This window comes from Grampus griseus (genome assembly GCF_964374135.1).
Source record: "Grampus griseus genome assembly, chromosome: 18".
Classification (NCBI taxonomy): Eukaryota; Metazoa; Chordata; class Mammalia; order Artiodactyla; family Delphinidae; genus Grampus; species Grampus griseus.
This window is the reverse complement of record NC_139012.1, coordinates 14,447,306-14,473,313: the sequence shown is the minus strand read 5'-3', so window position 1 is coordinate 14,473,313 and position 26,008 is coordinate 14,447,306. Positions and strand designations below refer to the sequence as shown.

Genomic DNA, 26,008 nt, shown 5'->3' with positions numbered 1-26,008 from the left:
TTGACACACACACACAAATCAGTCTTTATTTTGCGTTTCCTAAATTTGAGAATTCTCTGTGAAGGTTCCATATGCAAGTAGGTGCTTATTATTTAAATTATCCCATTCTACTCTAGCCACCATTTGCGAGGCATCTGCTGCTAGTTCATAGTCCTGTAGGAAGCTTTGGGTAGGAAATCTTGTGGCATCTTCCAGACCGTTGAGCGAACTGTTAACTGATGTGAATTGCATAAGGAGAGGAGAGACTGCAGCAGCCTGGGGAGATACACGGGTCGGTGGGCACTAAACAGCCTGCTTCCGGTGCCTGGGACCCCAAAAGAATGTGGAGTATTTGGGGGAAATGTATGTTTGTAGATAATGCCTGTAGAATGCTTGTTTACGTAAGATCCATCCATGCAGTTATATAGACCTTGGATTATATAAGCCTATGAGTTGAGGAAAGTTTCTTTTTGCTGGTAATCTTTAAAAGATTGGTATACCAATGGAATTCAATTTTAAAATGTTAACATTGATAATATATGGGTGTGCTTCCTAAACTTTAAACTTTTTTTTTTTTTAACATATTTAGTTGTTTTAAGGTAACTGGAATGTTTTGGCTGCTACCACCCTTGATTAAAATGAGGAGTAAGACAGTGTGTTTGAAAAAAGACTATCCTTGATGTCAAAAGACTTGGCACCTAACTCTGTGACCTTCAGCAAGCTGACTTTTCTCTGGGGATCTTAAAAGAATGAGGAGTTTTTCATTTGTGAAACAGTTTTTGTTTTGTGTTTGGAGGAGCTGCATTTTCTTTTTTCAAGTCCAACAAGCCCTGATTTTAATTATTACGCTCACCTCTTTTTGTGCTGGGTGAAAAGACAGCCTGAGGGAATTCTGAAAAAATTCCATACCCTAGAGCCACTGAGAACGCAATGAGCCAGAGAGATCGAAAACACATCTTTCTGAAATGACAACTGAAAACGCATTGTACTGATGGTGTTTTTTCACATTGATCCCATCTTTTACTTAGCTAAGGTGTACACAAAAGGGAGAAAGAGTGTTGGTTAAGAGCTCAGGGCCTGGGATCATAGTTATGGGTTTTAAATCCTGGTTCTACTATTTGCTTAGCTGAGGTATGGGGAGGAAAGTAATTTGATCTCCCTCAGCTTCAGTTTTTTTCATTTGTAGAATGACCGTAGGAAGACCTCTCTCTCAGGATTGTAATGAAGATCAAATATGATAATGCATGCCAAAACAACTTAGCACACAAAACAAAATCCTAGTACAGTGAGCTGATAGTAATAGTAGCTATTGTTGTGGTGGACTGTTACTTGGATCACATCTATACAGATTTGGGAGAACAGGTAATGTTTACTTTACAAAAACATGCTCTTCTGCTTCTCTTGTTAAGTTTCATCACAGCTTACTATAATTATTTGCTTAATGTCTGACCATCCCCACTAGACTGTAAGATCCTTGAGACCATAGCTGTGTTCTCTCATCCATCCTGAAACACATGGTTCGCGCAATGCCTGGCCTGTCATTTCTGTGCTGGTGACCAGGGTAGGCTACACCAGCTCCCCGTGGATGGCAGATCAAGTCACAACAGGGGATTGGGTGCAAGAAAGACAGAGGGAGTAGCTGAAAATAATAATCCGTTCACTCAGGATTACTGTGCAGGTTACAAGGCTGAAATAGGAGGCGAAGTATGAAATGCATCAGAATGTAGGCCAGGTGTGGTTCTAGCTCAGGCTCTCTCAACAGGAAATGAAGATGTGACCAGTAGCGGGGAGCCCCAGGTACAGCCAGGTGAATAAGAATTAACTTCATCTAGTAATTCAGGGTACATTTTAATGCCTTAGAACTTTATGGTTCTTCTTTGGGAAAATAATAAGTGATCAATCTGTGTTTTACTTTCTCTGTATAGAAGAGAAAATTTTCCCTATTGTTTACTAGATTCACATTCAATTATATACATGAATTAAGGTAATAAGGCAGCTTTGATGAGTCCTATCCATTGAGCAGAATGTCTGAGAGATATTCCAAAAGCAGTGTTCTGATCTGTAAAACGAAGTCATGTCCCTAGCCTGACGGTCCTGGATCTGTCTGGTGCTAAGCAAATTGATAGCCTTTCAGAATAATGAAGAAACTTTGGTGATTTTAACAGCTCAATAAAGAGGCCGCTCTCCTAGTGGGAAAGCTGGTCTAGGGCCAGGAGGATATTGTTAACAAAAGACAGACCTGCAACAGATCATCTGAAATTTGGCTAATCATCTGAGGTGTTGAAGTCTGCTTCTTCCTGTTACCAAAAGTGAAGAAAGATTTCCAGGCAGAGACGAGAGTTTCCTGATAAATGTTAAAGGAGACGTTGCCCAGAACAAACGAGTGGATGTTACCTTCAATCCTGTCTTTCAATAATACAAGGCCATTTTTGCCAGATCACGTACACTGATGGGTGTGAATTCAAGTCACTGTTGAATAAGTCTGCTATACGTGTCTTTCAACAGAATGAAGAAGAAAAAGTCTCTGTAAGAGAAAGAACCAAGTCACAAAAGCCCTCACATCCAAATTGTTAAAAATTATCGGTATAGACGTGGAATCTCTTAAAGACTTCAGCTCTGAAATGGTTCTGTTTATTAGATGTTTGTCTCTGACAGAATTCATAAGAAGTTCAAAAGGAAATGATATTCTCCTTGGAATAGAGTCTATAGTTAGTGACCTCAAGAAAATCTAAAAATATATTTAAAAACAGGAATAAGTGAACCAGTTTTTGATACAAGCCAAACTCATGATTCTTCAGTCCCCTCAGAAAGTTTCAAGATGCTTAAATGAATATAAAGACAGAGTTTCCAACATTTGAACTGCTTGGGTAATTTATTCTCTGATTTCTACACATTTGTATGTTCTTTTTATTTTTTTTATTTTTTAATTTTATTTATTTTTTTTGCGGTGCGCGGGCCTCTCACTGCTGCGGCCTCTCCCGCTGCGGGCGCAGCACAGGCTCCGGACGCGCAGGCTCAGCGGCCATGGCTCACGGGCCCAGCCGCTCCGTGGCATGTGGGATCCTCCCGGACCGGGGCACGAACCCGCGTCCCCTGCATCGGCAGGCGGACTTCCAACCGCTGCGCCACCAGGGAAGCCCCTGCTCTTTTTATTTTATTTTTATTTTTTTAATATTTATTTATTATTTGGCTGCTCCGGGTCGTAGTTGTGGCCCGCTGGATCTTTGTTGCCGTGTGCAGGACCTTTGCTGTGGCATGCGGGATCTAGTTCCCTAACCAGGGATCAAACCCGGGCCCCCTGCATTGGGAGCCTGGATTCTCAACCACTGGACCACCAGGGAAGTCCCTGCTCTTTTTAAATGAATTGATAGTGCCGAGCTGTGGTTTGATTTCTACCACCCTAACCCGTAATGGACTATTATTAATAATTAGAGACTGACTTTTAACCATGATGCCTGGCACTGGCATCCTATTTTAGAAAGCTAAATATTTTGGAAAAAGTCTCAGACTGTTTCTTCCAGGAGTATTTATACTGAGAGTTAAATACTAATGCATAGTTTCAGGAGAGAAAACAGCCTAAGCTCTAGGGGGAAAAATAAAGAAAAATAGAAAGTATCATTAAATTGTAATCCTATATTCATGTCCTCCAAGTAGAAATTTTCACTACGCTCATCCTTTAGTTGTCTCTGCAGTAAAAGGATGACAGCAGACGGACTTGATGCCAGCTTGCTGAGGGAATTGCAGATGTTTAAAGAGGTCCGGTGACAGGCACCTACACCTTGGCAGCCCCTCTGCTCGTTTTATTTGTGTAATCTCATCCAAACATCACACAAGAAGGGCTGGTTGTGGACATCCAGGATATCCTTTTTAGATGTGTAACATGATATTTAATGAAGGTATCTTTTATAAAACTACCAGTTTAACACTTGATCTGGCCAGCTCTTTTGCTTTCACCTGTGCCCTTCACTCTTCAGTCCTCTTTTGAGCTGGTTTTTGTGCAGACCGAAGGGGTTTTTCCCCACTTACGTCAACCTTCTGTTTCTGCTACTGTGTCTGATTGGAACAGTTCAAGAAGTTTCTCGGTTCCCAGAGCTTAATGAGTTCTCCAGGGCAGGATGAGGTGCTTACAGCTGTTCCTTCCTTTAGCTCTCAATTTGATTTCCCAGGGAAGGCAACACAAGAGTGAGAAAAGAAGGGATCACAAGGCAGCGTGTACTGTGTACGTCACCCATTCCCAGTTGCAAATGGAGGCTGTGAAGTACCTCAGAAGCCGGATCTGGAAATGGGCACGTGGATCACATGGCCCTCATCTTGTGTAAATGTTGCTTCCTGCTCCTGCTGGCTGGGGGCCAGGGCCACACTGTCACACCACCACTGCTGCCTGCGCCTGCCCAGATGGGAGTTCAGACGTAGCACCACAGCATGTAGAAAAGGATGAGGCAGAGCTCAGGACAGGCACAGGTCACTCACGCCAGCTGCTGGCCACCTAAGCCTGGCCCTGGCCCTGCACTTGGTTCAGGGGGACAAGCTGACCTTGGCCCTGACTTTCCCCTCTTACTCTCACCTCTTCCTTTCCGTTCTCAGCCCCTCTGTGGATTCTGTATGATCCAAACAGACCCTTCCCACTCTGACTTCATTTGACACTGAAAAGCACCATTAGGTAGGGAATGTCGTCCATCAGTTTTTGCCTTGTGATGGCGGTCTGTGGGCTCAAAGAGTTTGAGAATCACTTCTTTATTTAAAAAAAAGAAAAAAAGTAAAAAAAAGCCCGAGATTTGGTATACTTTCCTCATTCCTTATTTGTTTCTCTGAAACATATATATATATATATATATATATATATAAAATGTATATATATGCCTCCCCTAAAAGGATTTCCTCCAGCACCCAGCTGTGATTTCCTTTGTTGTTCTCAGTAGCGATATTTGTACATTTGTATGGTGACCTTTCCAAGTCAGGGGCTGTCTTGCTTATCTTCCCGTCTGTTCTAGTCATGAGCAGAGTACACGGCCTGCCGTCTAGGAGATGCTTCACAGCAATCTGTCACTAACTTATAGTTATTTTTTATTCATCTCTCACTAGATTGTAGTGATAAGCAAGATGAGGCTGTACCTATCACTGACCTTTCACTGACACTGTAGAAGAAGAAAGACTATTTTTTCCTCTACTCTCCTAGATTCTCTGCTGGGACCCTGTAAATTAGACTGAAAAAAAGGTAGATTAATAAGAGCAAACCAGAGTTCATTAACATGTGCGTCACACATACACATGGGAGTACCCAGCGATGCGTAACTCAAAGGGGTGGCTAGAACTTGAGCTTATGTAGCATCTTAACAAAAGAACAATACATTTGTAGAGAAGCGGCAAGACAAAGGAAAAGGACTTCGAGCTTCTAGAGGCACAAATGATGGGAAGGCACGTGATGAGGGAACTAATGGAAGATGAGAGTGAGTGAAGTTTGTTACATAGATCGCTCTGGTGCCATTTGTGGGCTGAGCAACATGTACAGTGTCTCTGGGAATTAACTTCTGTCCTTCCTGGCAGAGAGGGGATAGGGAAGAGCTTTACAAATTTATGTCCTGCTTTTAGGCAAATGGGGGGAAGGCAGAGAGGTTTCCCCGTATCTGTTTCTTCTCAGTTGCTTTCAGCTCAAAATAATCCTTGTTGCCAAAGTGGCACATTTGGGGTGGCATGTTCGGCCACCCTTCAGTACCTTGCACATGACTGCACACAGCGGGTGCTTGATAAACACTGAGTTGTACTAAAATGAAAGCAAAGGCAGGCAACTTTCCCTTTTCTAACTGGAGTCTGCCTTAATGGTTTAGCCCGCGTGACAGAATAAAGAGATGGAAACCTCTGTGAGCTTCAGGCAGAGCCCCGAGGAAAGATGCTGATTGACCAGGAGGCCCCAGCTTGAGTTGACTGCTCCTGCTTTGCCCACAGCGATGCTTTCATCTTCCTTTCGGGATGTTGGGAAGATATAGTCAAGTGATGGCTATAAAAACGCTTTGCGAAAAGTTTAAAGCATTATACAGATGTCATTACTTCCTGTACAAGCTCCAATAGCAAAAATGTATTATGAGCATTTAATAAGTGTTGGCTAGTAGTGTTAAACGCTGTTTACTCCCCAAATAAGCAAGCTTTTATACTTGTGTGATACTTCTTCACAGGTATGAATTAGGAGCTGCTCTGTTTATTGGATGGGCAGGAGCCTCACTCTGCATAATTGGTGGTGTCATATTTTGCTTTTCAATATCTGACAACAACAAAGCACCCAGGTATGAAAAAGAGACAAAAATGACCTGTTAAAAAGTACAGTACTATTCTAAATTGTTACACGTGGGACAAATTATAGATAGTTCATATGATTCTTAGAAACTTCAAGAACCCAGAATTGGGGCTTCCCTGGTGGCGCAGTGGTTGAGAGTCCGCCTGCCGATGCAGGGGACACGGGTTCGTGCCCCGGTCTGGGAAGATCCCATGTGCCGCGGAGCGGCTGGGCCCATGAGCCATGGCTGCTGAGCCTGCGTGTCCGGAGCCTGTGCTCCGCGACGGGAGAGGCCACAACAGTGAGAGGCCCGCGTACCGCAAAACAACAACAACAACAACAAAAACAAAACGCCCCAGAATTGGGAAAGGTTAGGAATATATACTAAATATGACATTTAATATAGTAAATATTATATTGAATAGAATAAATATAATTAAAGTTCATTAAAAAAAACCCAGAGCTTGACATTCTTACATTCCAAAGCTATTGATGTAAGTAGAAATCTGGGTCTAACTCTGGGGGTATACTCTTCACTTTGGCCTCATCAGAATTTTCACATAGGCAGAAATTGCTGATTAAGGTCACCACAGTCTCCTAGTTTCCAGGAAGATGAGTTTTAAATAAGTATTTTTCTTTTTTTATAAATTTATTTATTATTTGGCTGCGTTGGGTTTTCGTTGCTGTGCGTGGGCTTTCTCTAGTTGCGGCGAGCGGGGGCTACTCTTCGTTGCGGTGCACAGGCTTCTCTTTGCGGTGGCTTCTCGTTGTGGAGCATGGGCTGTAGGCACGTGGGCTTCAGTAGTTGTGGCACATGGGCTCAGTAGTTGTGGCTCGCAGGCTCTAGAGCGCAGGCTCAGTAGCTGTGGCGCACGGGCTCAGTTGCTCCGCGGCATGTGGGATCTTCCCAGACCAGGGCTTCAACCCGCGTCCCCTGCATTGGCAGGCGGATTCTTAACCACTAGCGCCACCAGGGAAGTCCTTAAATAAGTTTTGAAGGAGAGTAACTGAACAAATTAAGAAGCCATGAGTTTCTTCTGCAGATTCTCTTGGTCACACCAGCTGTTCAGAAATGACATTGAAATATTTCTTGGGGAGAGAGAGAAGGGAAGAAAGCTAAAAGTCATCAGGGAGACAAACTTAGCTATGATGGAAGTAGGGGCAAAATGGTTTCTTCCCATTTTTGTTTGACCTATGTGTAAAAGACAATCTACCAAACTGTGTTTTGCCTTGCAGAATGGGATACACATACAATGGGGCCACATCTATCATGTCTTCTCGGACAAAGTATCACGGTGGAGAAGATTTTAAAACCACAAACCCTTCAAAACAGTTTGATAAAAACGCTTACGTCTAAAAAGAGCACTGCCCACTAGCCGTGTCTTGAGCTTGTTTTAAACGTGAACTGTTCACAGAATGCTGCCATAAAGGCCCTCCTACAATTAACACTCAAACTATTTTTAAAATACAAATTTGAAGAACTTGTTGATTATCAGATGTAAATGTTCTTACATAGTTACATACTAATCATCTTCTGTTGTGGCTTTCTATAAAAAAATAAACAGGCTATTTACAGGATTTGTATATATTTTATACATCGTTAAAATATGTATATGTATTTAGCACCAAAGATTCCAGTATTCATAACGTAGCCTTCTTAATCATTCAGACCTTGCAGTCTTTGTCTCCATTTTTTATGTTTCTTTTTCTTCGTATATTAAACAGAAGGTGTATAAGGAGTCGTGTCTTGTAAACAGTATGGGGGCAATCTGAGACTATTCCTCAGATGTTTGGGTTGAACGAACATGTACTGGTGTCTGTCACCCCCGTACTTCTCCACGGCTGCTCCAGCAAGGGCTAACAGGGCCAAACGCTATTGCCCATCGCCTGGCACGTCCGCTTTAAATAACTGCTCCGGCTTCTCCAGTACAGAGAGCAGATCCTGGGGTGGGGCATCGGCAAGAGCAGAGCTGGAGACGCCCATCATGGCCGACCTTGGGGCCAACAGAGGAAGGCCTGGAGCTGCATTGTACCTGCCCCGCTCGGAAATAACGGACCAAGTTCCAGTGTGTCGCTCAGGTCGTGTGCGTGGAACTAACCGGTAATGGAGAGACAGCATTTTTCAAGACGTGTTAAGTTGCTCCAGTGATCTCTGACCAGACGCCGTTTTATTTCTAGGGCCAGCCCCTTTACCTCATGCCTGTAAGGGCGATAGTTGTCTCAGTCTGCGTGTGCCCTCACTCACTCCATCCTCATAACTGCCCCCTGAGGTAAGTGCTGTAGCAACCTGAGCTGGCAGGGGATGAAATGAAAGCAGAGAGTTGAAGTGACTTGCTGCGGCGTGACAAAACCACGACTTTGAACTGAGGCAGTCTAGTGTGAAATATACAGTCTCAAGCTTTGGATAATTGGTTGTCTGTGTAAATCTATGAGTCAGACCCTTTCCAATACTAATCACAGCATGGGTGACCGCAACATTTTCATTTTCCTCAAGCGTGAAAGACTTAAAAAGGAAAATCACATTGTTTGGAAGTGCTCAATGAAAGAAAAAGAACAAGTTTATTACACACATATATATATGTATGTACATATGTATATATATGTGTGTGTGTCTGTGTGTGTGTGCATATATATATATATATATATATATATATATATAATGATTTTTTTTCCAGACCATAATAATACTTGAATACCTTTTCCAGGGACACAAATGAACTGAAAGCCGTGGAGAGAGGTTAGGTGCTACAGGCCAGTGGCGGAGCCGGGTTTTGTGAGTGTGTGTTTAAAACAAATTTTTAAATTTCAGAGCTGTACTGGTGAAGACAATATTTTGATTGTACTGAACTGTCCTAGCTTCTGAAGAATTTACGGAGAGAAGGGGTCAAAGTACAGAAACACTGTGTCAGTAGCCAGAAACCACATTCGTTGTGTGTCAGTGAGGAGAAATCGAAGGCGATAGCCCAAAGGAAAACGAACACGCCAATTCTAGTGCAATCTAAAATGACAGGACTAAACACATAAGGATCGGTCTTTTCAACATAACTGTTGGGTTTCCTTAGCGGACATTCATCCTATTTCCCCAACCCTTTCTGCTCAGGAATTAAAGACCTGGCAGACCCAGGACTTGGCTTTGAGACCCGGTTTAAAGCCTACTTTTGTCACTTTCTAAGTGTATGGCTTGGCAAGTTATTGTATAACTGTTTCTCACATCGTCAAGAAAATTATAATAACTGTGTCTCAAAGTTGTTCTATAAGTGAACTAATAATGCATGTTAAAAACAAACAAGGAGCTCAACAGATCTCTGTGGAATAAGTAAGTGAATGTAAGGGCCTGGGTTTCTTCTTAGGCGTTGTTGTAGGTTGCTTATCTCGGTCCTACTACAATGAAGATTTGATTCAGCATTTATTAGAGCTTTTAGAAACATATATAAAGTGAGTACATTTGCATAAAATTGGCCTTTGTGGGAAGTTTTTAAAAGGGTGAGAGTGGTCCACAAGTATAAAGGACTCTGGTGGGGCAGAAACAGATAAAACATTGTTTTAACTTTTAGGTCAGTGTGTTTGCACGGCACAGCTACCAAGGCAAGCTTAAATCCTCTAACGAGATAAGCCTAACTCAGAAACCAGCTCTAATAACCCAGCCACAGTCACAAGGATGTAATGGAGGGCTTTACTTGAAAGGTTGGCAAAATGAAGAAAGATCCAAAATCCAAAAAACCATTTAGTTAAAATGTAACTTTTTTCGGAAGCAGAGTACAGATAGTACCACAAAGTATAAAAAATGCAGAGAACAGTTTATATGAACTTTTTGAATGTTGACAATGTCATTGATAAGAATAAAATTAAGTTAGTTTTGAGGTACTTTAGAATATGGGTTGGGCATTTAAGAAAAGTGAAAAAAACTACAGACACATATGAATTCAGTATTGACTTGATCTATTCTGTTTATAGATAAATTAACTGACATTTAAACTGGCTACATTTTATTCATAAAATATCCAAGGTAAAGATGATGCCACAGAAATGGTATTTAAAGTTCTAAAATAAAACGACATGCTTACAATGGCTCAAAGCTGCATATGGTAAAAGTACTTCTGGAAAATGGAGTTATCTAACGTGGGCCTAGCTATATTTTTATAACTCTAAACTTCTATATGAAAAATAAGCAATCTACTCTTAAGATTTCACTGATTCCACCAATTCAATTTTAAGGATACTAACAGAACTTTATAATAAAACACTTCCAACGTGACAACATACATAAGAAAGATATAAAAAAAGGTTCTAAGTCAAACCAAAACCTGCTATAAGAAGTTTAAAAAAAAATTCACTTAAAGATTAGTTAAAAAAAAATACACTTAAACACTAGAGTACCGTTCTGAAGAAAAAACTTTTTATGACTTCAACGACACATTATTTTTAAGCAGCAGTCGTAAACACCTTTATATGCTTCAAAATACTGCTGACAGTTTGTTTTGTAACAACTGCATTAGGTGCCGCTAAAGGGACTCTGGTTCTTGGAGAGTCAGCTTCCTTGTTATTGTAGGAGATACCGCCAAGCAGGAGTATCAGAGTCGTGTAGGCAGCACTGAAATACTGTGATTCTGCAATAGTGCTGGCGTCTGGAAGGGCCTCCTGATGCGTGGGGTGACAGTTACACATCTGAAGAGTCACTCCAATCCGTCACGGTTACTAAGCTGCTTTTCAATGTGCTGGATTCATCCTGAGGTCCTGTGGAGGGAGAGAGGGGGGAAGGGGAGGCCCCAGTGATGAAACAAGCACACTGTCCAGCCTGTAAAAAATCCTCCACTTCAGACAGTAATTCATCACTCGTGTCTGAGTCTGCTCGCAACCCCACCCCTGGCTCCTACAAACTGTGAAGGAGGCTGCGGACAGTCCCACCACGTCTCTGGGGTAGCCTCACGGGGCCCTCGTAGGGAAGCTTCCGCCCGGCCTCCCCTTGCCAGGATTCAGCACAGGGCCTGGAGGCTGGCAGTGGTAAAGAGAGGAGAATAAAATTAACAAGCCAAGGAGGGATTAAACGGTAAAACGGTACCCCAGGTTTTCTAGGGTAGATGAGCTTAAACATGAAGTTAGTTCAAAAGTGCCTTGAGCCACTGAAACAGGAGAGGGCTGAGAATTCCACTTGCATGTGACTCCAGAAATGTTTCTTTAAGGGGTGTAGGGCCATGACATTGGGGCGGAGGGAGGAAATGTACTCAGGGCATCCTCTTGGCCCTGTGTCCTCACAGAGTCGCCACAGCATAAACATGTCTTTTGCTTTTTCAGAGATTAGGATGGATCTTGAGACAAAGCACAGAAAACTTATGACGGTGACAGAACAGAAGGTCAGTGTTATGACTGACACGTTGGTGGAGAAAAGAGGTCAAGTGAAGGTAGAGGCAGCAATGGCTCATCTTACAAAGGGCGGTGGGGGTGGGGTGGGGATAGGCAGGAGACCCTGCTACAGACAGACAGAGCAAGTAGAGATGTGCATGTATTTGTTAAAATTACAGATGTGGGAACAAAAGTCCTGAAGAGGGGGCATGAGAGGTGCAGGGAGTGGGGAAGGAGTCAAATCCTCCTCTGTCTTAGCAGAACTTCCACAGTTCATGTCTAAAGTCAGTGAGCCTAGAAATAGGGGTCTGAGCCCGTTACTCAGAGGCATGGCTCATGGGACGCACAGATGAAGAAAGGCTGAGAGGTGGCATGGAGAAGAATTACTCTGATAGAAAAAAATACAAATTATATTTTCTGATTTTAAAAATTAAATGGGTTGAGAGGTAAGTTACTGGACTTATTACCCATACTCTAGCCGGGATGGATAGGAACAATAGCAGTGGATGGTTTCACCTGTCATTCATCCCACTGGCTACAGTGCTACAAGAAGAATCTTCCTTGGAAGAAAATAAAAATATTTATGATGATGATGAATACAGGAAGACAGAAAACGTGGCCTCATTTAGGTGTATGATCAGAAATTTAAATTTCCTGAGGCATCTGCATGAAGAGACTATTTATATGGGCGTTTTCAAATAGATATTTTAGAAATTTAAAGACTAAGGATTAGACCTAAAATTAAATTTTAGAAAATTAGTAAATATATACAAATCAGTAAGTTGTTCACATTCAGTCCTTGTTAAAGTAATGTAAGGAAAGCAAGATCGTTGTTATGCCAACAGTGTTTCTGTCTGATAATATATTAGCATAGCTTAGATATTTATAGAGGCTTCTGCTAGACACCAAAGCAGCGAACCTTCTCCCTTTGGCCCTTTCTGGTTAGTTGCACCCCAGGCACTTGGCACTTGAGTAGCATTTGATTCATTCTTCACAGGTGGAGGTTCCTTCTGTTCTCTTCCAATTCTTTTCCCCAAAGATTTCTCTTCCTCTAAGGATGATATGTCCCAGTCATTATCGTCCACATCTGCACACTGAAAAAGATACGTGGAGAATAATGAATGTTTCCTAAAGAAACTGTGCGTGTTAGAGCCCCCTGACCGCTTTGTTGGCCAGACTGAGCCGCAGACACTGAAGGATGAGAAGCTGGGAGCCTCAAAGGATCCCCCAATCTGGTCATTTGGTCATCTCTGGAGGGGAAATGAAACGGATTTGGAAATCTGTGCTTTGAAAGCAGAGGGAATCACCTCTTTTTCTGTTCCTTGCTGTGGAAATGAACGTTTCCTACTCAGCAATCATGAATTTAGCAAATTCCAGGAACACTACGTCGTAGAAGTCAAGTCAGGATGCTCCCCAAGGAGCAGCTAGGCTGGCTCTGGGGTTCTTACCTCTGTGATACTAAGACATTTAACTGCAGGAGTCATCACATGCGGGCCCTGCAGAAACGGCCCTGACCTAAAGGAGCGCGTGTTTCTCGGGCGCCCCTTCTAAGGAAGACGCGGTGGCTCTCTCTTGACCTCTTGTGACTTTTTGTCATTCTTGGCTGTGTAACACAAATGGCACTACCGTACGAATGTAGTTTGACGAAATGCTCTGGATTCCACACATGAGCAGGGGAGGAATGAAATCTAATTCAAGGGAAAAATTAAGAAAAGAGCAACTACTACTGGCAGACCCCATCAACACAGACGAGCCTGCCCAGGTCTCTGTCCACAGAAGCACTTCTGGTGCCTGGTGTGGGACCTTGGAGTGTGTCAGGGCCTCTCCTCCACTCGGGGAGGGGAGCTTGGCTTTGCCCTGTGCTTGGGTCATGGACCTGAAGCATCTCTCCACCGACTCTGGCTCCCAACCCTGAAAGTCCCTATTTCACTTCCAGGTCTCGCCACGGGGGCAGAAAGGTTCCTAGACTCAGATCTGAAGTCCCCAGTTTCTAATCAGTCACAAGTTTCTGTGAACAAACTACCTAATATCTGCAAACGTCAAATAATACACGTGACGGGATTGTGAAAACCTGTAAAACTTGATAAGCATAGGACATGATTACCAGTTATCCTTTCACTATCTTTGATCCTCTATGGAATAGGAAGAAATACGATACTGAAAACAAGACAATGTAAAAATCTCAACCTCTACTATACTAAATAATTATATTTGTTTTACATTTCACTGTAAAAAATACAATTATTAAGGTATATTCATTAAAAGATGAATTTGTGTATGCTTAGCGAGTAAAAGTGATCTCACCTTTAGATCTTCTTTTTGTGCCTTTTTGATGAACGCCTCAGCAACATTAAGCCCACCAACTGGCTTATTCACACTTCTGTGATTTGAAACTGTCTTTTCAACTTTTCCAGTTAATGTTTTAATGGAGGTTCCTATAGGACCCACAGAAAATAGGTGAAGTTAAAAAAAATTATATTTATCTTCAGTTCCAAAATAGCCTTACAAACAATTTGAGAGAGTCTAAGCTTTGCAAATACTTCCTTTAAAGAAATCATGCTCCTCTAGACTAGAAGAATAAAATTTTTAAATCAGAGAAGGATGGTCTCATTCAAGTACATGGTCAGAAACTTTAATTTCAGTGAGGCAGCCTGCATGAACGGGATATTCATATATTGTTTTCAAAACCAGTTATTTTTAAATGATTAGTTATATTTTACATAATTATATAAATACATGGTATATACAAATTATATACAATAAATTAATTCTATATGATATGTTTAAAATATATAATTTTTAAATTGCACTAAACAGAATTTCTTTTTTAAAAAAAAATGACCCTTCAGCGTCACTTCTCCTTAGCAAATTATCAGCAGTTACTGACTTGGACCTTATGTTCTTTTAGGATTGCCTCATATCCAAAAGGCAGCACAGTGTATTAGAACAGTTATTCTCAAGGTCACCCAGTGTTAGGGGTTGAATCGTGTCCCAAATGCATATGTTGAAGTCCTTACCCCCATTACCTCAGAATGTGACCTTATTTGGAGGTAGGACCTTTAAAGAGAGAATCAAGTTAAGGTGAGGTCATTAGGGTGGACCCTAATCCAATACGACTGGTGCCCTTACAAAAGCAGAAAATTTGGACATAGATGCACGCCCAGAGAAAGTCAGTGTGACCAGACACAGGGAGGAGATAGCCATCCACAAGCCAAGGACAGAAGCACAGACTAGATCCTCTCCTCACAGCCCTCAAAAAGAACCAACCTTGCCACTTTGATTTTGGCCTTCCAGCTCCTGTCAGTAAGTTTCTGTAGTTTAAGCCACAGAGTATGTGGTAGTTTGTTTCAGCAGCCCTTATATTTGTTACGAATACATCCAGGCGTCCCCAACCCCTTCCTCTCCTTCCACTTGAATATCAATTACCTGCTAAGCCCTGTCCATTATCTTTAGGCGGCAGCAGCTTTTGGATTAGCCCCATTCTTTCCTCGGGCACTTTCTCAGCTCAGACTCCCCAGTGCTTGGTGCCCCCAGATGAGAACCACTGTCCTAAACAAAATTTCCAGAGGGATTTTCAATAACAAAAGCTTACCTGTGGGCTTGGGAGAAATAGCAGAGTCCTCAATTTCACTTCCCTCGGTCCAGTCAGTGTCGCTTTTGACGGTGTTCCTTCCAAAGCTACTCTTGTTGCTTTTAGATGACAGCACAGGAAGTAAGTCTGGCGAGACACAGGCCTGGAGGAGGTCCCCATCGTCCAGCTCTTCCTCTGAACTGAAGGGAGGGGTCCTAGACAAATCAAAACCCAAACAGGGGACGCTGTTTCCCTAAGCTTCAGGATTTACCATGTGTCCCTTAAAGCAGTGGGAATTTTCTCCAGAGAGCGTAATAGACACCCATGTGGCCACAGAACAAGATGGCAGCCAGGGCCACAAAGGGCCGAAGGGTCATTTCAAATCCAGACCTGCCAGCCACATGGCGTATCTACCAAAACGTGCTGAAGTTAGGACATTACTCCTTGAAGCCCAAATTTGTATATTCTTAATATTGGTTTTCACACACCTAAGAAAAATATTTCACAGTGGAAAAAAATATTTTTGCAATAAGACTATGTCATCTTTTAAAATAGTGTCACTACTTACGGCTTACCTTTACACGGCACCCTACAAAGGACTTTTACATAAATACGTAATCTCATTCGTATCATCACGTGAATTATCACCCCATTTTAAAGTGAAACAGAAATTCAGAGTGGTATTCACTCATTTAAAAAATATTCATTGAGGGCTTCCCTGGTGGCTCAGTGGTTGAGAGTCCGCCTGCCAATGCAGGGGACATGGGTTCGTGTCCCGGTCCGGGAAGATCCCACATGCCACGGAGCGGCTGGGCCTGTGAGCCATGGCCGCTGAGCCTGCGCGTCCGGAGCCTGTGCTCCGCAACGGGAGGGGCCACAACAGTGAGAGGCCCACGTACCGCAAAAAAAAAAAAAAAAAAAAAAAATTCATTGAGCACCTAAATTCCATACAACGTTCAGTTACACTACATCCCATGAAATAAGGCTCTTCCCATGAGATTATGTACATGAAAAGTACTTCTGAAGGGTGAATTATTATTTACACTGTCTTTAATATATTCTGTCTCTAGTATATATACAAAATGCCTTAATGAAGAAATAAAGCATCGATATTGCCAGAACAAGTCAATGATGATGAATTCAATTATTATAAAATTAGTTTTACTCAATTAATAACAATAATATACCTACAATTTATTGAGTACCCACACGTGCCAAGTACTGAGGCTGAGCCCTTTTCATATGTTCTCATTTAATTTGTAGAACTATCCTGGGAAAAAGGTAGCATCATCCCATATTACAGATAAGAAAACAGAGCCTTTTTAACAGGCAAGCCACTGAATCAGTGTCACACAGTTAAGGAAACACTGAGCTAGGGTTCTTAGTATCATAAGAGAGCCTAAGAGAGTAAGTTCTAGGGCCATTATCAACTTCCACAAGGAGCTAGAACACTAAAACATCATCCGGCTACACTATCATGGATCCAGACATTAAAAAGCAACATCACACATTTATCGAACATTACTAGACACCGGGCAGGAGGTGGGCAGTTGGGGGAAAAAATAACAGAAATGACTCAGGTGTGGTCCCACTTGTTAATGGCGGCCACACGGGATAAGTACTGTTGACCCAGGTAATATCTGATAAAGGAACAAAGATGTAACAAAGGAATCACAGATTAAATATGATGTGTACTAATTATGGCTCTAGTGAACCACAATGAATATACTAATTTACAATGAAAGAAATGTTCAGTGAAAAGAATTTTTAAACATCACCACCCCCTGCTCCCTCAGTACTCACGCAACAGTTGAAGACTTTCTGGGAAAATGATCTTCTGTGATATTTTTCTTAACTCTAAAAGCAAGAAAAAAATATTTCTGGTGTAAGTGAATAATGTAATTTAAAACAGATTTCGTGGGCCATGGCTGCTGAGCCTGTGCGTCCGGGGCCTGTGCTCCGTGGCGGGAGAGGCCACAACAGTGAGAGGCCCGCGTACCAAAAAAAAAAAAAAAAAAAAAAAAAAAAAAATATATATATATATATATTTCTAAGGAATTGGTGATTTTTGCTTTATTAAAGGGTGAGCAGCAGCAACTCTCCCTGAGACAACGAGAGATGGGTAAGCATTCCAAGTGTGATTCTCTGTTGGGTCAAACATTGCTGTGGGCTGAATGTTTGTGACCCCCTAAAATTCATATGTTGAAGCCCTAACCCTCAGTGTGATGGTATCTGGAGATGGGGTGATTAGGTTTCGATGAGGTCATGAGGATGGGGCCCACATGAAGAAATTAGTGTCCTTGTAAGAAGATGAAGAGAGACCAGGGCTCTCTTGCTTTCCCTGGCATGTAAGGACACAGTGAGAGGGTGGCCATCTGTGGGTCCTGGAAGAGAAACCTCACCAGAACCTGACTGTGCCAGCACCCTGATCTCAAACTTCCACCCTCCAGAAGTGTGAGAGAATAAATTTCTGTTGTTTAAGCCACCCAGTCTATGGTAGTTTGTTATGGCGGCCCGAGCTGACTGAGATGAACGTTAATAAAAAAATTTTAGGCTTGAAAATACTCACTTTGGAACAGATGTCCTATCGGTAAAAACACGTTTTTGTCTAACCAACTGTCTGCTTTTGAGAGGAAGATGTATTGCTTTGGCTATTTCTCCAGTTGAAAGGGTGTCCACTTGAGAAGCACTGTACCTGTCTGGAATAGTGTCATTCGTGAGTCTCCATGATGTGAAAAGCAGAATAAAATACTACAATACTGTCTATGCTGGCACTGAAATGAACAAGCCTGTCTCAAGGGTCTAGACTCCACACTACAGGGGGTTTTTAATGTAAAAAACACAATCTAAGACCCAACATTTCATGGTTCAAACAATAATAGAGTTGCCAATTAAGTTCCAAGGTTTGTGAACCATCGAAAATTATGAAACGGTTGTTCTATTTTGCTCCCATCTGCAGAAATGAAATGGCAGTTGGTAGCAGGCTTACCTGTGGACAGTAGTGTTCTCTCTTCAGTTTTACGGCTGACCTGATTTTCAAGGAATTCACGAATTTGCTGAATGTTAGGTATTTGTCTTTCTCGCTCATGTCTTGCTGATTCTACGGTTCTTAGCACTCTATTCAAGTGGTCACTTGGAATACCGCGTATATCCTGAAGGAATAAAATGTTAAGTTAATCAATTATCCTGGGATGTTTTTCATTTCATGGACATTTGTCAGCATTAACCATGCCAACCTTTCGTCCTTACTGCTGCATGTAAGGTGAGGGATGCCGTGACATATAACACACGGTCCCGGTCCCAAAAGGAGCTCATGGGGCAGTGGGACACATAACGTGTGTGTATGATTGTACGTGACTGGCTAAGGTACGGGGCTGTAAGGGCCAGGACCAAATGCATGGAAGGCGTGTGTGTGACTGATTAACCAACAGTGCAAGGTGTGTGACAAGGACTGAATGAGTCCACAAGGGCTAGAGGAATTCAGGGAGAGGGGCTGTCAGAGGCCCCACTGGGCCAAGAAGCCTTAAGGGGGAGGTTGGGCTGTGCCTGAAGGATGGGTGGAGTGAAACAAGTAAAAAGAGGGAGTGTTCCAGATGGGTGGGATCACCTTGTGGGAAAGGCAGGCAATGGGACAGAAACAGTCAAGGCATGTCTAGTGGTTAATGCTACAGAGGAATGGGTGAGGAGAGCAGAAAAGGAGACTGATGCCAAAATGAAAAGCTTAAAGGTTGGTTATTCCACAGATAAGCGAAAATCCTCAGAGGTTTTCAATTAGGAAAATGCCATAATTTAAGAGGTGATTTGAGAAAATTCTTCTGGATTTGAAGGGTATCTAGACAGAAGAAAACCAGTTAAAGAGCTATTTATTCATTTATTCAATATCAGTGTCACACACACACTCCCATCTCCTCCCCACCATTCCCCTCAGTCTTCCCCATCCCAGGAAGCGGCTCCACCACCCACCCAGTTGCCCAGGGGACAGAAATCTCCATCATCAGATCAACTGCTACCTCCAAGAAGAAGTTTTCTCTGACCTCAGTTATTCATTCCCCTCTACTTTTCCTTCATTTCACATCCTACAATCTACTGTCATTATGGATCTACCATCTGTTTGTGTGAGCAGGTGTTCAATATGTCTTCCTGTACCCTGCAGCTGGATGGAAAGACCCGATACTGTACAAATGTCAGTTCTTCCTAAATAATACACAAAATTTAAGGCATTTCCAATCAGAATCCCCACAGGGGTTATTCTGGAACTGTAGCAGCTGTTTCTAAAGTTCACTGGAAAACAAAATATGGAAGAACTGCCAAGAAACTTTTGAAATAAGACTAATGAAAAAGGCATGACCTATAACAGATACTAAGGTACAGGACAAAGTTACTAAAATTAAACCAGTATGGTGTTAGCAAAGGAATAGAAAAAATAGTTGAAAGGGCAGAACCGTTGAAAGTCCAAAAATAAATCCAAATGTACATAAAAATGTCCTATATGATAAAACTGCTATTTCGAACAAACGAGGAAAGGGTGGATTACTCAACGAAAGATATTGAGACAACTGATCCAACTGGAAATAAGGTTAGATCTTTAACTCATTGTTTCCAAACTTAATTGTTAAAGCCCAGACAGACAAAAAAAGTAAACAAACAAAAACACTATGTAAGCATTAGGAAAAAAAATATAGCGTGTTTTTATAATCTTAGGATAAAAGGAAACGTTCCAAATAAAATATATAACCCAAAAACCATATGCAGACTGGAACTGGAACTCTCACACACTGACAGGGAAAGTGTAAACTTTTACACTTTGGAAAATTATTTGGCTACACCTATTAAAACTAAACATGTATACTCTTACACTCAGCAATTTCATTCCTAAATACACAGCCAAGAGAAAGGAATGCCTATGTCCACCAAAAGACATGCACAAGAATGTAATGGCCAAAAAGAGCCCAAAACGGAAAATCCAAATGTCCATCAACAGGAGAATAGAGAAAATGTTGTATATTCATACAATGGAATACTATACCACAAACTACAGCTAAATGAAACAGTAAGTATGAATCTTACAGGAAAAATCATAAGCAAAAGAAGTGACGCAAAATAAAACACAGTGTAAGATGCCACTCCTATGAGGTTCAAGAACAAAAAAAAACTAAGTCAGAATAGCCATTACCTCTGGCTGGGGAGTACGGAGTTATATTGACAAAGGAAAGCAAAAGAGAGTCTTCTAGGGTATTGGCAATGATGGATCTCTTTCTTGATCTGGGTGGTGGTTCAGATCATACACACAACCCCCCCCCACGTACATACAAATCTGTATACACACGTATATGTGTATACACACACATACATTCAGATACATACAAATGCATGCACATGTGTATATACATATATACATACACAGATTTGCGCACACACACGTATACACAATATCCACACACATGCAAATACACACAGACCTGCATACACACAGCCACACAAACATACATGCATTGCATGTACATTATGCACACATGTACATGTGCACACACCTGTGCACATTCCATGCACATATGTACTTTTGCATACACATATATATATGCACATGTGATGTACACACACACAGGTATATAAATTCAGGTTGTTCAATTAAGTTTGTGTATTTTATGTATGCGATGAAAAATGTAAAAAGCAAAGAGTATATATAACATGATGTACAGAACGACTCAATCTGGCAACAACGTGAAATACGATTCATTCATCCATTCATTTAATAAGGGTAACTTAAGTGCTGATTTTGTAACAGGCAGTAATTCGGAGTTAACATCAGAATGTAAGCCGCCCTGCAACTGCCTGGATGCAAACCCTGGCTCCTTCATCACGAACATGTGACCTGAAGCAAGTTACTTCACCTCTCTGTAAAATACAGACGATATTGTCACCTACCTAAGAGATTAGTTTCTATGTTTAAATGAGTTACTATCTGGAAAGCTCTCTGAAAGGTGCCAGGCACCCAGTGAATGCCAGCTGAAGTGTTTAATGCATCATGTCACATTAGCCTCCGATCTCCATATGTGACAGAACTGACATGCCTTCTTCTCTTCTCTGATCCTTTCTTATTTAGAAAACAAAATAGGGAATTCCCTGTCAGTCCACTGGTTAGGACTCCGCGCTTTCACTGCCATGGCCCGGGTTCGATCCCTGATCGGGGAACTAAGATCCCGCAAGCCACACGGTGCAGCCGAACAGACAAAACAAAACAGCAAATATTCCCAAGGTGGGTGAACTTACTGCACTAATCCCCAAGGTTTCCAGTTTCTCCACCAAGCTCTGCTCCAAGACTGTTCTTATTTCCTTAGTGAGGGAAGGGTTATTCTTCAAAGTTTTCCTTAAATGTATCTTGTTATTTAATTTCTGTTCATTTTCCTTTCCTGAAATAAGTTTTTATAATGTATTAAAAAGGAATTAAACAAATACATTAAACCTCTAAGCAGAAAATGGCAAAACACAACTTCAAAACAGCAAGCAAGCATTTATAATGTTTTAAAGTTTTTGAATAGTTTAGTCATTCAGCACAATATATAATGCTTAAGTACTGTAGCTTTTAAAACTACCTTATGGGGATATATGTATATGTATAGCTGATTCACTTTGTTATATAGCAGAAACTAATACATCACTGTAAAGCAATTATACTCCAATAAAGATGTTAAAAAAATAAATAAAGAGTCAAGTAATGCTATATATATATATATATATATATTTTTTTTTTTTTTTTTTTGCAGTACGAGGGCCTCTCACTGTTGTGGCCTCTCCCGTTGCAGAGCACAGGCTCCAGACGCGCAGGCTCAGTGGCCATGGCTCACGGGCCCAGCCGCTCTGAGGCATGTGGGATCTTCCCGGACCGGCGCACGAACCCACGTTCCCTGCATCAGCAGGCGGACTCTCAACCACTGCGCCACCAGGGAAGCCCCAAGTAATGCTATTTAAAAAAAAAAAAAACTACCTTAAGTCTGCTTCAAAACTTCCGTATCTTTAAAGACTTTCTTGATCACTTAATCAAATTATAGCTAGAAACTAATGTGAGAAATAGGTCTCTAGAGAAGCAAAGTCGAAAAAACTTATTTGGAAGTTTAATGTTTAATCCTAAAATTATTCTTACTACTTCCTCAAGAATTCATTACTCCTAAATTCAGTTAGAGTTTAGATATCATTTAATGAAGAAAAAGCCCTATGTCTTTTAAGTAATTAAGTTTTTATATAATAAATTTATATAATAAATTTAGTGGAGGTTAAGTTCACATAAAATTTCAAAATGTGAAGATTATTATGCCTCTCAAAATACTTACCAAAATGAAAACGAAATTAAAAGAAGTCTTAGGAAAAGTATATTTTCCTTAAAACAACCTATAATTAAAAACAAAGAAAAATAACAGGCCAGATTCTCCTAATGTTCCTTTCCTTATTCCTTTTATTCCCTACCAAAAAGACGTCTAGTTTAAGAGGGTTTGGAGAAAGGGGCATGATTACAACGACCTTGAAGAACTGAGTCCTTATGTCAAAGGAAACTGAAGCCTCAAGGAAACAGGCTCAGTGCTGGGTAGTTCAGACCCTTCGTGAACATCCAAAGGCAGATCTGGGAGAATGTGACAATGGTACTATTATCATTTGAAGTCTATTCTCCTAACAAAAGAACTTCGCCCAAAGGAGGGGGCACCAGATGCCACTGCCTAGGTCTGGGGCTACAGGCGGGTCCTCACAGATACTCCATTGTTCCATGGTCTTACCCACCTCAGCAGATGGAATTTTTAGGTTCTGATGGCATGCGGATTTGCAGAAGATCTTGAAAATATGCCCTTTGGTTAAGATGTTTTCTAAATACTAGTCAAGTCCAGTAGTAAAGAATCTTTCTGTTCGTTAATTAACAGTTTTGCTGAAGGCAAAACTGGTCAAATTACTATCTGTACATTAAACAGGAGGGAAAATCCTGCATGATGATGCTTTTCTACACTTTGCTTTGGTGGCTTGCTAAATCAAAATTATGAAATTTTATGTGATTCTATATGCATCAAAATCAGAAGTAATCTTAAACTTTATACTGTCAGCATTCATGCTGTTGTTTTCCCACCAATGTTTTTCCACTATTCTGAAACCACACACACACACACAAACACTTCTGTCCTAGGAACTGAATCCATCAGAATCTAGAGGGCCTAGCTGCAGCCACAGCTGTCACTGGCTTTGGCTGCTGGATGGCCATCAAGTCTGCAACTGTCTGGGGCTAAAAGTAAAAGGACGTACCAGGAGAGAACCTGGAAGTCATGGAGCTACCATGGAAATAGATGCGCCTCCCACCCCAATTAGGCAAAGAAAATTCTTTGGGCAGCATCTCAGATATAAGGAATGACACAGAAGCACAGCTTGAAGAGAGGCTCTGGGACATGGGGCCACATGCAGGGGTCAAGTGATGCCCAGATGGACTGGCCAGTCTAGAAGAGTTGTAAGGCCTTTGATGGCAGTAACTGAATTCATTTGCTGACTGGTCTGGGTTCACCCTCAACCCCCGAAGACAAGTTCATTTTGATGTCCAAGTTCCCCCAAATGATGGAAGATTAAACATTTCCCTCTGTCCTCAAATTCCCTTTACCTGTTTGTGCTCGCTTTGGAAAGCCATTTGTGAATAATTAGAAAACCCTTGATAGGAAGAACTCTTACAAGGCTGGGGCTGGCTGACAGAAGCAAGAGAAAGAAGGTAGAGTGGATAGGAAAAAATAATAATAAAGTTTTCATGTAAAGGTGAAATGAATTACTTGAAAGACAATCAGAGCTGAAGATTTTAAATAAAGCACGTACTGCTCACCAAGATCAACAAGATAAAATATTCTAGAGATCAGCATTTCCTCCAATTAAAAATTTTAAAGCATGCCCAAGCAGATGGCCAGACTAACGCACACGTGTGATCAGTTACATCAGACTTACAACACACCATTTATGGTAAGCAAATAATTGTAGCGCAAAGCAAGTAGTAAAAAAACAAAACAAATGCACAAAACGCAAAACGAAGCAAAACACAACAGAATTTCTGAGTTGGAGGGGACTTGATCATCTAGTACTCAATCTCCTCATTATTCACAAGAGGACTCTAAAACCAGAGGTAAAGAGACTTCCCCAAAGGCGACCCAGCCAGTCCTGCAATGGCTGGACCAGTTTGCCTTCCTCCATCTCTTTGTTCTTTGCATTAAACTACGGAAAACAGAAAACCTGGACTTTAGTTCCAGCACTGTCACTAATTAAACTCGACGACCTGGAGCAAGCTCCTAATCCCCCCATATTTCAAGTTTCTGAAAAATAAAATAGCCCCTAAGATCCCTCCTGGCCCTCACATTCTAACATCTTACAGAACGGCAAGATCAAGTCTGTCTCGACACAACTGTCAGAAAGTAAGGATGAAGAAACAGTCTCATGTGAGTTACTTCTTGGTAAAAAGTTGTACTGTTTTTGCAAACCATTGCTAAGATTTATCTGCACAGGCCTTTGTCTGCAAATGTTAGCACAAGCTGAGGAATTTATTGATGGCAATCAATCTGCTGCCAGCATGCTGGCTCCACGGAGGCACCAGAAAGATGCGGTCACTGGTTTCTGTGACAGTGCGCTGGGACTTGGCTGTTCTCAGCGGTCCTCAGCACTTTCTCGTCCCTCACCAGAGCTGTGTCTGAACGCGTGAGGGTGGCAAAGATTATTTTCTTTCCCAACTCAGCTCCCTAAATGTGGCAACAGCCGATGATGGTGTTTGCTGTCAACGATCCCTAACTCATGCCTTACATGGTCTAGGTAGACTTCTAAAAGAAACACAGGCAGAATATGCAGTGGGTGAAACCTGGAACTGAAATGGGGATGACGGACAAATCAGGATTCCTCTTGGAAACCAGCTGACTCGTTTTTAAATAAGTGTGAACTACATGACTTGTGATTCCAGTTTCAAAATTTTGGACCCTATCTATGAACCTCCTGATACGTTTCATAGATTCTTCTGAGAATAAGGGATTTTGGGTTTCAGACATCGATAAATGATACTTATGTAGGAGAGAGAAAGCATGTTACATGCAAGTAAAATGAAAATACACATCATGTAGATGTTATAGATATGCCTGACGTAGTCCCTTCTCAATTTGTAGCTTTGTACAAACAAACAAATAAAAAAACTGGAAACTGTCTAGAGAACACATAAGCAGTTATAACAAATATCAGGAATTTACATACTAGAACATATAATTTTACTTCTCTTCCTAACAAAAATGGCAAAACCAGAGCCCATGTAAATATTAACAATTTGTTTTCTCCTAAAGAAGCGAAATATGGTAAAGCATTATTATTACTAAGGAGAAAATTATGATAAACTGATTCCAACATAATTGTTTTAGGATAAATCTAGCATTAGAAAATATTCTTAATAATGTAAATATTCATAAGCTTCAAAGATTAGTTGGTAGAAAATAAGTTTTATTATTACTACCAAATAAGATGAGGAAGCAGTAATAATCTTAATTATCTCCCCAAACCATTCTGCCATTAAGATATTCTGCATGTAAATATTCCACATTCAGGGCTTAGACGTTATGCCTTCCTTGTTATTAAAAACAATTTTTGAAATGGGCACTTCACCTATTCATTTCATAGATTCAGGGCATGAGAAATAACTACTGTGATATGAATATTTTTGTATAACCTGGCACACAACTGTGTCGACTTGTCATCTGATCAAAAAATCTCTGCATTGACATAAAGGCTTAAAATCTTTTTTCAAGTTCACTGACACAGGAAATTTCTTATTCATATGTGAAGAAACAGTAAAGTGGGGGAAAAATATAACA

The 26,008-nt window shown here is 41.2% G+C and overlaps 2 protein-coding genes across 8 annotated transcripts in view; one reads left to right on the top strand and one right to left on the bottom strand.

Annotated features, from left to right (window-relative positions):
* Positions 1-7,784, top strand: part of CLDN10 (claudin 10) — a gene marked incomplete at its 5' end in the record, with an annotated part of 100,502 nt that extends 92,718 nt beyond the window's left edge. For 3 of the 6 annotated variants that reach the window (XM_082675515.1, XM_082675514.1, XM_082675513.1), the window contains 2 exons: positions 6,150-6,257; positions 7,484-7,784. In XM_082675515.1, the coding sequence (XP_082531641.1) occupies positions 6,150-6,257; positions 7,484-7,604 (229 nt within the window). In that variant the 3' untranslated portion in view covers positions 7,605-7,784. The remainder of the gene's footprint in view (positions 1-6,149; positions 6,258-7,483) is intronic. The other 3 variants (XM_082675518.1, XM_082675517.1, XM_082675516.1) reach the window with 1 other exon arrangement.
* Positions 7,785-10,000: 2,216 nt separating this feature from the next.
* The window catches only part of DZIP1 (DAZ interacting zinc finger protein 1), a 51,695-nt gene continuing 35,687 nt past the window's right edge, over positions 10,001-26,008 (bottom strand). For both annotated transcript variants that reach the window (XM_082675906.1, XM_082675907.1), the window contains 8 exons: positions 21,429-21,568; positions 18,148-18,310; positions 17,728-17,857; positions 16,962-17,015; positions 15,180-15,373; positions 13,892-14,022; positions 12,507-12,681; positions 10,001-10,981 (listed from right to left, as the gene is read on the bottom strand). In XM_082675906.1, coding sequence (XP_082532032.1) covers positions 10,905-10,981; positions 12,507-12,681; positions 13,892-14,022; positions 15,180-15,373; positions 16,962-17,015; positions 17,728-17,857; positions 18,148-18,310; positions 21,429-21,568 — 1,064 coding nt within the window. In that variant the 3' untranslated portion in view covers positions 10,001-10,904. The remainder of the gene's footprint in view (positions 10,982-12,506; positions 12,682-13,891; positions 14,023-15,179; positions 15,374-16,961; positions 17,016-17,727; positions 17,858-18,147; positions 18,311-21,428; positions 21,569-26,008) is intronic.